At 38.5% G+C, this 12,285-nt stretch overlaps 1 protein-coding gene and 1 pseudogene across 4 annotated transcripts in view; one reads left to right on the top strand and one right to left on the bottom strand.

The window, feature by feature from the left end:
- The window catches only part of Lnpk (lunapark, ER junction formation factor), a 64,524-nt gene that overhangs the window by 36,502 nt on the left and 15,737 nt on the right, over positions 1-12,285 (top strand). For all 3 annotated transcript variants that reach the window (XM_021193501.2, XM_021193499.2, XM_029536462.1), the window contains exon 9: positions 11,446-11,643. In XM_021193501.2, coding sequence (XP_021049160.1) covers positions 11,446-11,643 — 198 coding nt within the window. The remainder of the gene's footprint in view (positions 1-11,445; positions 11,644-12,285) is intronic.
- LOC110318447 lies at positions 4,016-4,534 on the bottom strand (annotated as a pseudogene). The gene has a single exon (XR_002380367.2). The product of XR_002380367.2 is annotated as a 60S ribosomal protein L27a pseudogene (transcript).

The raw sequence follows: 12,285 nt of genomic DNA, 5'->3' as shown, positions 1-12,285 counted from the left end.
TTTCTTTTCTTTTCTTTTCTTTTCTTTTCTTTTCTTTTCTTTCTTTCTTTCTTTCTTTCTTTCTTTCTTTCTTTCTTTCTTTCTTTCTTTCTTTCGATACCTTGAAGGATCTTCCCCTAATATTTTTTGGTAAGGAATTTTTATTTTCTGATTTTTTTTTTATATGAAGGAATAAGCATAAAAAGTAAAAAAGTAGGGATCTGTGTATATGCATATTAAATAGAACTATTTGCTGCTTAGATGCTTGTATTATCATGGTCTAGAAGATGGAAAGATTTTTGTCTCATATTAAAAAGCAATAAAGTTTGGATGGAAATATAAAATGAAATTTGCCACCATTTAAATTCCTGCAAACTCTCTGTATCATGTAGAAATATGTGTTTGAGGATGATGAAAAATGAAATTTCTTTCAAGAGTTTGATTATACAGGACTAAATTTTTTTAAGGACTAACCTTTTTCATTTTCAAGATCTTGAAGTAGAGGGTTATATTTAATTCTAATGTACTGTCTTGGTTATGATAAAACACCATTGCTTTTGGTTACAAAAGCAAGTTGGGAAGGAAAGTGTTTAGTTTTATTTGGCTTACACTTCCATATCACTGTTTTTCAAAGTCAGAACAGGAATTCAAGCAGGGCCAGAGCCTGGAGGCAGAAACTGATGCTGAGGCAATGGAGGGGTGCTGTTTTATTGGTTTGCCCATTATGGCTTGCTCAGATTGCTTTCTTATAGAACTCAAGACCACCAGCCCAGGGGTAGCACCACCCACAATGGGCTGGGGCCTCTCCCATCAGTAACCAATTATAAAAAAAATATGCCCTATAGGTTTGCCCACAGCTTGATCTTATGGAGGCATTTTTCTCAGTTGAGGTTCCCTTTAAAATGACTTCAGTTTGCATCAAGTAGACATAAATCTGTCCAGCACATGTACTAATATCTATTTCTCTTTCATCAAATGTTTACTGAATGTCTGCTGATGGGGATACAATAGTAAACAAAAAGTACAGCCTCTTTGTTCCCCATGTAGTAAAGAGGTAGATAGTAAATTAGTATTGGTAGAGTTAAAGGTTGATAAATATAACAAATGCCTACAGGGAGGGCAGATTGTAGTTTTATTAGGTAGAGTTGCTAGGGAAGATCTACAGGAAAGAACTGAGATGTCTTAGTCAGGGTTTCTATTCCTGAACAATACATCATGACCAAGAAGCAAGTTGGGGAGGAAAGGATTTATTTATTCAGCTTATACTTCCATGTTGCTGTTCATCACCAAAGGAAGTCAGGACTGGAACTCAAGCAGGTCAGGAAGCAGGAGCTGATGCAGAGGCCATGGAGGGATGTTACTTACTGGGTTCCTTCCCCTGGCTTGCTCAGCTTGCTTTCTTATAGAACCCAAGACTACCTACGCCCAACACAATGGGCCTTCCCTCTTTGATCACTAATTGAGAAAATGCCTTACAGCTGGATCTCATGGAGGCATTTCCTCACCTAAGTCTTTCTCTGTGATAACTCCAGCTTGTGTCAAGTTGACACAAAACCAGCTAGTACATGAGGGTATGAGTTATGTAGATACCTGAGGGAAGACTATCATAGGCAGGAGCCAGTAAGTACAAAGACACAGAGAAGAGAACATGCCTAGAATACTCTAGAAAGAGCAAGCCCAGTAGGTCTGGGCTAGACTGAGTGAGGGGGAAACAGGAGGAGACAGCAAGGGAAATAACAAGGGACCATCTCAGATAGAGCCTTCTAGGATGTGGATTATTAGAAGACTTCTGTTTTCAATTTGTTTTTTATTTTAAATTTTTGTTGTTTTAAGGCAAAGGATTAATGTGACACCTGACTCGTGTCAATAAGACAGTTTAATATCTGAGAAATTGAAAAGGGAGCAGAGGTGGAAAGAGGAAAATGAGTCAGAAAGCTTATGTAACCCAGCGTGGTACTGAAGGTGGTTTGGATTTTGAGTAGTAACATTAGATATGTTAAAAAAAAACAACTAAAAATTTAATATAACTCTGTTATACTTTCTGTGTGTTTTGAACGTAGAACTGGAAAGATTTTGTGGTTGATTAGATACAGGTTCAGTGAAGAGGAAAGGGTGACATTAAAAATATTGAGCTGAATAACTGGAAAGATGATTCTGTGTTTTAATGAGATTGTGGAAATGGCAAGAGGGGTCCAGATGGGAGGTGAAGAACAAGGTTTGATTTCAGATATGTTATTTTGAGATGCCAGTTAGGGACCATCTCAGATAGAGCCTTTTAACAGAACATTTGACTGAGGCACGGTGGTGCAGAGCACCACCAGCATTTCGAAGGTAGAGGCAGGGGGATCTGGGTTTTAAGGTCATTCTTGGATAGCAAGTTCAAGGCCATTTTCGGTTACATGAGGCCTTGTCTGAGCTATCTAGAATTAGGTGTGTGGTGGATGGTGGAGAAAACAATTTGATCTGAATCTGACAGATAGGGATTTGGATGCTTGAGTTACAAGATCTAGATAGAAGATTTAGGTGGTATTAACTGTGAGGGTGAAACTTGATGCTAAAGTACTTTTCTAGCATATTTTTGGTCCTATGTGTGGTCTTTTCTAACACAGAAAAATCTGCTAAAACCACCAAGAAAAAAACTTCAAGACCCCATGTGATTGCTACAGAAGTATAAAGAAAAAGATAAGAAGACTAGACTAAGGGCTACGAGCTTAGGTACTCACATAGAGTAGTGTTAAAGCATAAAACTCAGGAGAGTTTGGAGCCTACCCCCACCCCGACCCCAAGTTAGGAGAATGTTTCAAGACAGTGATCATTTGTGATAAATACTGCTGTCAAGCAAGTTTAATGTTGAAATCTGACCACTTATTTTAAAGATCATTGTTGAGGTTCTTGGTAACTTTGAAAAGAACATTTTGATGGAAGGATAGGGCAAAAGGCCTAATCATAAAGGATGGGAGTGGAGAAGCTATAGACAATGGAAAGAGATAAGTTCTTTGAGTAAAATACTATAGAAATGTATGGCTGGAGAGATTAGTAATGACTAAGCATACTGTATCAAATAAACAGTATCATGTTTGTGTGCTAACAGAAATCCGGAGGAACATTGCAATAAGTGATGTAGGTAGAGAGAGAAGGCAGTTGAGAACTGTCCCTGAACAGGTGAGAGGGGATATGATTTAGTTTATAAGTGGAAAGTTTGGCTTCAGATAAGAGCTGATGACAGACAGTTCCTCTCTAGAAACAAAGGCAATAAAGATGGGGAGTGGGGATTGTATCTGATATTTATTTTGAGGTAAGGCCTCACACTGTAACCTAGGCTGGTTTTGAACTCAGGGTAATCCTCTGACTCATCCTTTGGAAATATAGGCTTATACCGCCATGCCTGGCTTCTTTATATTATTAATTTTTTAAAGATTTATTTATTATTATATATAAGTACACTGTAGCTGACTTCAGACTCACCAGAAGAGAGTGTCAGACCTCATTACAGGTGGTTGTGAGCCACCATGTGGTTGCTGGGATTTGAACTCAGGACCTTTGGAAGAATAGTCAGTGTTCTTACCGGCTGAGCCATCTCACCAGCCCTCTTTATAATATTTTATATACCTAAGGGAGATATAGCTGGCACTTGAAGAACAGAAATCACTCTTTAGGTGATAGAGAATACAGGTTTGAGAAATGTAGGAATGCTAGGGTACTGTCAAGGATATGTAAAATTAAAATAAACATGAATTTCAGACTTTTGAATATATAGATAAAGACATGGATATAGATATTAGCCAGGGTCCAGGTTTTGACTGATGACTTAGGTAAGCTAGTAATAGGCCGAGGGGGTGATTTGTAAGGGAATGCTTTTCTATTTATTTTTATGTGTATGATTGTGTCATCTTGTATGTCTGTGAATCATGTGATTTCTTGGTATTTGTGGAGGCTAGAGAAGGGTATTGGGTCCCTTGGGACTGGAGTTAACAGATGGTTGTGACCTGCCACATAGTTCTGAAATTAAACTTGGTTCTCTGGAAGAGCAGCCAGTGAAAATGTTAGCATTTAATTAACCTCCTGTGGCTTCTAAGCCACCAGAACACAGGCACCTCCAACACCCTTAATCTTCTCTTCAGCTCTTCTGCTAAAGAATTTGGCCTTCACGATGACAGGCTGCTTAGGGAGCTTTCCCTTGCCCAGAACTTTGTAGTAGCCTGATCGAACAACATCAATGATGGGAGCAACTCCAGTCTTGTTTTTTGCTGCATTGACCCGCGCCTGCTCGCTGACCAATGTCCACAGTTTATCCAGGTTGACAGTTGGGCAGAAGCTCTGGTTCCTCTTCAGGTGGTAATGCCTCATACCAACTTTCCCAAAGTAACCTGGGTGATATTTGTCAAAGTTGATCCGGTGGTGATGCATGCCTCCAGCATTCCCTCGGCCGCCTGGGTGCTTGCGGTGCGTACCGATGCGGCCGTGGCCGTGGCTCACGTGGCCCTGGAGTTTCCGGGTCTTCCTCAGTCTGGATGGCATGACGGTGGCGAAAGGGAAAAGGGAGGAGCTCACGAAGTCTCGCAGCCAGTGTTCTTAACTGTTGAACCATCCCTACATCCCCATTTATTTTCTTTATTTATTTAATTTTTTTGAGGTGATAGTGTTTTGGTTTTTAGCTAAGTCTCAGCCTCAGGATTGAGTCATGAGAGAAAATAAGGATATAAGGGTGATGGATAGTGAAAAGAAGGTGGCGCCTAGAAGCTCCTGCTCGCAAACGTGCACCACAGCTTATATTTTTGTTGCTTTTGTGTTTTACAGTTTTTCTCCTTAGAATGGGTTTTACACTTTTAGACAATCTTAAACATTGCAACAAAGAATATGCCACAGAGATCTTGCATAATCTACAAAGCTTAAAATGCTAGTACCATTTGGCCCTTTCACATGAAGCTTGCTGGCCTTGAGTAATTAATGAGTTGTAGATTGCCTTGTGGTTGGAGGAAGTAAGTGGAAAGCTAAGTGTGGCTTACTTACCTTTAAATTTGTTAGCCACACGATTTTAAACTAGATTGTAACTGTAGGACTAATGTATTAAGGAGAATGATCAAATTATCAGGAGATGCCCTTCATATCACATTTAACAAAGAAATTTCCATTGTGTCCTACCATGCTAGATCTAAAGTTAGTTTAATATTCCAGAAAAAAAATGATTTTAGTGGATAGATTACAACTTCTTGAATAAATAGGTTTTAGAGCTCATTTGTGTTTCATGATGTTAGAATTCAAATAGTCATAATTCACTTTTACTCTATAACAAGTGGAAAGAGAGTTCATATTTTGCTGTGTGGAGGGGTGTGTGTTTAAGAAGAGAGTCTGGAAAAAACAAAATATTGACATCTTAGTTATTCTTAATTGTTAATTTTGTGCCATTATAACTATCAATAATGAAACAACTGGTTCTGAAACTTAGTTTTTACATTTATGTATTTTACTTAGGCTTTCAGTTTACCCTTGGTTTCATGGAGGTGACTCAGGTTGGTCTTCATTCTGAGTTGCGATTATTTTGTTAGGGCCGAATGGTCTCCTATGGTTGGCAAATTGGTGCTATCTGTTGGTTCTTCTCCACATAGATGTACGTGTCCTCAGGTAATGGCTAGGATCTCAAACCAAGAGTCCCAGGGACAAATAGTTCTTAGAATTTGCATACTTTCATTCTCTTCATAGACTAGTATACTTCGTTAGTTCTATGCTTATGACATTATGTATAGTAGTATATCGTGTTTTTACTTCCCACTGTGGGCAATCCAGAATCTCTTTCATAGTGCTAATCACTTAGCCTTAGAGATTACTTTCCTTTTTTCTTTTTCTTTTTTCTAGACAGGGTTTCTCTGTATTGTGTAGCCCTGGCTGTCCTGGAACTCACTTTGTAGACCAGGCTGGCCTTGAACTCAGAAATCCACCTGCCTCTGCCTCCCAAGTGCTGGGATTAAAGGTGTGCAACACTAATATGTCGATTGACAAAAGTTAATGGGAACTTCTTTTTCTTTAGAATTTCCAAATTTTGTTTAAATTTTTCAAAATAATTATCAAATGGGACATTGATCAGTTATAAGGTGTAAGTTGTTCAGAGTTGACTTAAAAAACAAATCAGACTAGAAATAAGACATCAACATGAGAAGTAAATCTTAAGATAAATATACAGGACAGAATACCCATGTAACTTGAAGTGCCCAGAGCAATATCAAGTGAGGTAAGGAGTCTCCTAAGGTTAGTCTGAGATTTTCAGGGCAGTGGGCAAACACCAGGTGAGCTGATTTGTAATTCTAGTTCCAACTTTATAAGGTTTAGGAATGTTGTAGGTGTTGGGGGCATTATTCTATTTATCATACATGTGAGTTGAGTAATGGGGAGTTGGAAATTTTAAATGGAAATGTAGGAAGAAAATAGATCATTTTCATAGATCTTTAATAAGCTTATACTCTTTGCCCGTTACCTTATCATATCTTGAGGGAATAAGGTTGTAGTTCCTACTTAAGTGCTCTTCATTGAAAGTAGTATACTACACACATATAAATAGTTGGTATACTTAGGACCACAGTAGAAGGTAGAAACAAGTCACAATAATTTTCTATGAGAACAGATGTGAGAAAGTACTCTTCAGGCTAAGGGATAATTCCACAGACAGTGATAGAATATAAAAACTTGGTGCCTTGAAGGACTACAAATCTGCTTCTTCTCACTGTGAGTTCATCTTGTTGATTTGGAAGGCCTTGTTTGCTTAGTGCCTTCTATATGCTCGGCCTCTGTATCCTCATCCTCTTCTGTGGGAGTTCCCTGATCCCTAAGGGGAGGGATTTGATGGATAGATCCGTGTTAGTGCTGAATGTTTCAAGTTTCTTGGCTGGCTTTAAGTTTCTGTATTTGTTCCCATTTGCTATAGGAGGAAGCTTTTCTGATGATGTCTGATCAAGGTACTAGGTATAGCAGAATGTTATTAGAAGTCATTTTATTGCTATGTTCTTTTAGTAGTATTTGGTTTCTCCCCAGGTCCTTGGGCTATCTAGTCTTAGATTCTTGGTCACCCAAGCAGTGTTGGATATGGGTTTCATCTTGTGGAGTGGGCCTTAAGTCTAATCAGATATTGGTTGATTATTTCCTTAAGCTTTGCCCCACCATTGTACTACCATCTTGCAGGCAGGACACCATTGTAAATCAAGGGTTTGTAAGCTGGGTTCGTGTTTACATTTCTCCTTTGGTAGCATGTGTAGTACCTTCCTGTACCAAAGGTGAGAGCATGTAGGGGTAAAGGCTCTATGTAGGCACCAGCTGGGACTGTTCATCGCCCAGTGAGTTATGTAGGTACTATCTTCAGCAATAGGGCCTCACCATTAGTTTGTAGAGAACAACTTACAGTGTTGGCAACAGCCTGCGTTGTTTGCTGGTTCCCATGGGACCCATTTGTCCAAGAAGCGTCCGGTACTGGAAACTTCATTTAGTGACGAGATGTCCAGTTGGGGCTTTGTTTCTTCCATTATTTGGTGATTCATTTAGATTGCCTTCATATATTTGTATATTTTAGGAAGCTTCTTCTATATTACGCTTCCATATTATCCTTCAAATGGCCCTTCAGTTTAGCTGTCTCTCCTCATATTCCCTCCCTTGTCCAGCATTTCCTGCCTCTTCCCCCAACCCACTTGATCTTCCTGTTCCAGGTCTCCCATCCATCTATAATTATTCTATTTCCTTTTCTTAGGAGCAATCTATCTGTCCTCCTTGTCTCTTACTCTCTACCTAATCTCTGTGGTTCTGCAGATTATAGGTTGGCTATAATTGATTCAACAGCTTTGTCTTTCTTGGGTTACCTCACTCAGGATAATTTTTTTTTTTAATTCTACCTGTTTACCTGAGAATTTCATCATTTCATTATTTTAAAAACAGCCAAGTAGTATTCCATATTGTAAATGCACCACATTTTCTTTATCTATTCATCTGTTGAGGGGCATCTAGGTTTTTTCCAACTTCTGGCTATTATGAATAGAGGAGCAATGAACATGGTTGAACAACTGTCTCTGGAACAATGAGTATTTTGGGTATATCTCAAGAGTGGTATAGCTGGTTCTTGAGGTAGATCGACTCCTATCTTCCTGAGGAACTTTGCCACACTGATTTTAATTTATCGTGGCTGGACAAGTTTGCAGTCTCACCATGAATGGACAAGTGTTCTTCCTCCTTCATATCCTTGCTTGCATGGACTGTGATTTATTTTATTGCTCTTAGCCATTTGATGGGTGTACGATGAAATCTAAATCAAGAAAACTGGTTTTTAAGCTTGGAGATTGGATAGAACAGAGAACAAAGCTGAGATATATAAATCAATTATGATATCATCTAGTATAAATATGAGAAAAGGGCATACACCAAACAGTTATGGTAACGTATGGATAAAGAAGAGACTAGAGCAGTGGTTCTCAACCTGTGGGTTTCAACCCCCTTTGGGGGTGAATGAACCTTTTACAGGAGTCACATATTAGATACATTACATATCAGATATTTACATTACAGTTCATCACAGTAGCAAAATTACAGTTAAGTAACAAAATGAAAATAATTTTATGGTTGGGGTTTATAGCTAAATGAGGAACTGTGCTAAAGGGTCACAGCATTAGGAAGGTGAAAAACCACTGGATTAGAGAGAGAACTCAAGGGTAGATTGATGTACTTTGATGGTGATTAAACTTGGAAAGTAGAGGACAGGAGGAGTCATCAGTAAATCACCCTAATTACCTACCAAGACTCTTGAGAGGCATTATAAACATAATGCTTGGTATTATAGAGCTTTAGATGTGCTAACCTTTCCATGAGAGAATCAGCAAGCAACTATGTGCTTGCACAGTCTCATCTCCAGTTACTAAGGAGATAACTGTGAATAGTCTATAGCTTCCAGATGCTAGGAGTTGATATTCAAGTTACTATTGAAGATGCCTAGGTCAGTTTCGAAAAATAAAAATAAGTTACAGTTATTTTCATTATAGAATATTCATCTCAAGAATTATTAACAGAATGCAGATTTTATATTTTGCAGTTAGATTTTCACTAAACAAATTCATAAATAACTTGAGAAGTATTAAATATGTAAATTAATATTTGTATTTTATTCTTTTATTTAATTTGAGTGATTGCCTGCATGTTTATCTTGTGTCACGTGCATGCCTGGTGTTGGGAGAGGACAGAAGAGAGCATCAGATCCCCTGGAACTGGAGTTGCAGACCACTGTAAGCATGGGTGCTGGGAACCAAACTCAGGTCCTGTGGCAGAACCAGCGCTGCTCTAAACTGTGGGAAAGCCATCTCTCCAGTATCCCTAATATCTGTTTTAAAAAAAATGTTTAAGGTCTGAAGAGATGGCTTAGTAGTAAGAAGCACTTGTTCTTACAGAGAACCTGGGCTCTGTTCCCAGCACCACCTACATGGTGGCTCACAACCATTTCTAACTCCAGTTCCAGGGGATCTGATGAGGATACCAGATATGCACATAGTAGACCTACATACCTGACTGCCAAACACTTAAATATAAAATAAGTAACTTAAAAATATTTTTATTCTATGTATATGAGGGTTCTTTTTTTTTTTTTTTTTTTAATTTTTTTTCTATTTGTGTAAGTGTGCTACATGCCTTCCTGGTGCCTGTGGAGTTGAGGTTAAAGTACTCTGCAAGGGCAGCAAATATGTTAATTGCTAAGCTATCTTTTCATTCCCTGAAAAAAGTAATCACTGTGTAAACTAGATTGCTTAAGACTGCTTACATTATTCGTTTAGTTTTCCTTTTTCTAGTATTAGGGATTGAATTCAATCCCCTTGCAAGTTCTTGTCAGATGTTTCACTACTTAACTATAGCCTCATCCCTTGATTATTTTACTTTATTTTATTTTATTTTTTAACCCTGGGTCTCCCCTTGTAGCCTAGGCTACATAATGAATACGTAAGAGATGCCATTGATTTAGAAAAGGCAAAATGCATATGAAATAAACAATAGAGCTAAAAGAAGATGTTCCAATGTAAAGTAAGGACACATGCTCCATTATGTTCATAGAAGCCTTATTTATAATAGTCAGAAGCTGGAAAGAACCCAGATGTCCCTCAACAGAGGAATGGATACAGAAAATGTGGTACATTTATACAATGGAGTACTATGCAGCTATTAAAAACATGAATTTATGAAATTCTTAGGCAAATGGATGGATCTGAATGATATCAGTCTGAGTGAGGTAACCCAATCACAAAAGAACACACGTGATATGCACTCTATTAGCCCAGAAGCTCAGAATATCCAAGATACAATTTGCAAAACACATGAAACTCAAGAAGAAGGAAGACCAAAAAGTGTGGATACTTCAGTCCTTCTCAGAAGGGGGAACAAAATAGCTATGGAAGGAGTTACAGAGACAAAGTGTGAAGCAGAGACTGAAGGAATGACCATCCAGAGACTGCCCTACCTGGGGATCTATCCCATAAACAACCACCAAACCCAGACATTATTGCAGACGCCAACAAGAGCTTGCTGACAGGAGCCTGATATAGCTGTCTCCTGAGAGGTTCTGCCAGTGCCTGACAAATACAGAAGTGGATGCTCACGGCCATCCATTGGACTGAGCACAGGGTCCCCAGTGAAGGAGCTAGAGAAAGTATCCAAGGAGCTGAAGTGGTTTGCAGTCCCATAGGAGGAACAACAATATGAACTAACCAGTATCCCCAGAGCTCCCAGGGACTAAACCACCAACCAAAGAAAACACATGGTGCAACTCATGGCTCTAGCTGCATATGTAGCAGAGGATGGCCTAGTCGGTCATCAGTGGGAGGAGAGGCCCTTGGTTCTATGAAGGTTATATGCCCCAGTATAGGGGAATGCCAGGGCCAAGAAGCAGGAGTAGGTGGGTTGGTGAGCAGGGGGAGGGGGAAGGGGATAGTGGGTTTTTGGAGGGGAAACTAGGAAAGAGGATAACATTTGAAATGTAAATAAAGAAAATAACTAATAAAAAAGGGCAATAGGTAGCAAAATAGTGAAGTCAAGTTTTTAATAGCATTTTTATGACTACTTGGATTATTTTATTATTGCAGAATATATATGATATATTCCCTCACTAAAATTACTATTTTTGGTTTTGAAAGCAAATCTGTTTCAAGTTTCACTAATTCTGATGTTTCCTTTTTGTATCGTAGGAAGGCTTATTATAAAAAGATGTGACACATAACTGGGTGGCGATTTTATTATATTGAATTTTTTTTTTAAATGTTAGTAGATAGACAAATCAAATTTTGTTGTATAAACATACAGTTGAATTATGTGGTCATAAAAAGAGTTCTCTATGTAGAGTTCCATTATAAGTGATTAAATGCAGTGTCTTTTGGTGCCACAAAATTTTAGCCAACATTTGTGATTGTGGCTAATATGGTATATTGGACATTAAGTCTGAAATATGCTTATCATTCTCAGAGATTCGTCAGCGAACTGCAGCTCAAAGAAACCTTTCCCCAGCACCAGCAAGCTCTAGTCAGGGTCCTCCTCCACAAGGTCCAGTATCTCCTGGGCCAGCAAAGGACGCTTCAGCTCCTGGGGGACCGCCAGAAAGGACTGTTGCTCCAGCCTTGCCCAGGCGCCTTGGATCCCCTGCTACTTCAGTTCCTGGAATGGGTAAACAGAGCACTTAATGTTATTTACAGTTTATATTGTTTTCTCTGGTTACCAATAAAATGGGCCATTTTCAAACAGTATGGAAATGGCATTTCATTTGGAAATAGCAGAGCAGTTATCTGATTAAGCAGGAGTTCCATATTCAATTAGCTATAACTCTTTACAGCTGGCACCTTGTGATACCAAAACCTATTTCTTGAGCTCATTTAACTGTTATGGCTTCTTTGTTTAAATGGCAATAAAACTTTGTAGCATTCTGTAGTCTACAGTGTAGCATTATCTTTTTATATTCAATTCTTAGAATGGCTCCAGATTTATATACGGTAGGGATAGAGGGGAATGCTTTAGAAAGTACTTATATTCCTTGCTAATTCCTCATATAGACAGTAAAACATGACAATTACCATATTTCAGGAAAATATTCAAGCATTGTGGTGCCTGATAATACTTTTGTAAATAAGAGCTAGTAGATTCTTTTCCTTCTAAGTCATGGAACTGTAGTATTCTTTAATAGGTTCCTTTAAGTTCTACCAGGAGTGTGATAGATCTGTAGATTTTATTCAGGGGTATAACATTTTGTATTTTTCTCTTTCTTTCTTTCTTTCTTTCTTTCTTTCTTTCTTTCTTTCTTTCTTTCTTTCT

Source organism: Mus pahari, chromosome 3 (genome assembly GCF_900095145.1).
Source record: "Mus pahari chromosome 3, PAHARI_EIJ_v1.1, whole genome shotgun sequence".
NCBI lineage: Eukaryota > Metazoa > Chordata > Mammalia > Rodentia > Muridae > Mus > Mus pahari.
Note: the sequence above shows the minus strand (reverse complement) of the source record. Positions and strands in the feature narration are given on the sequence as shown.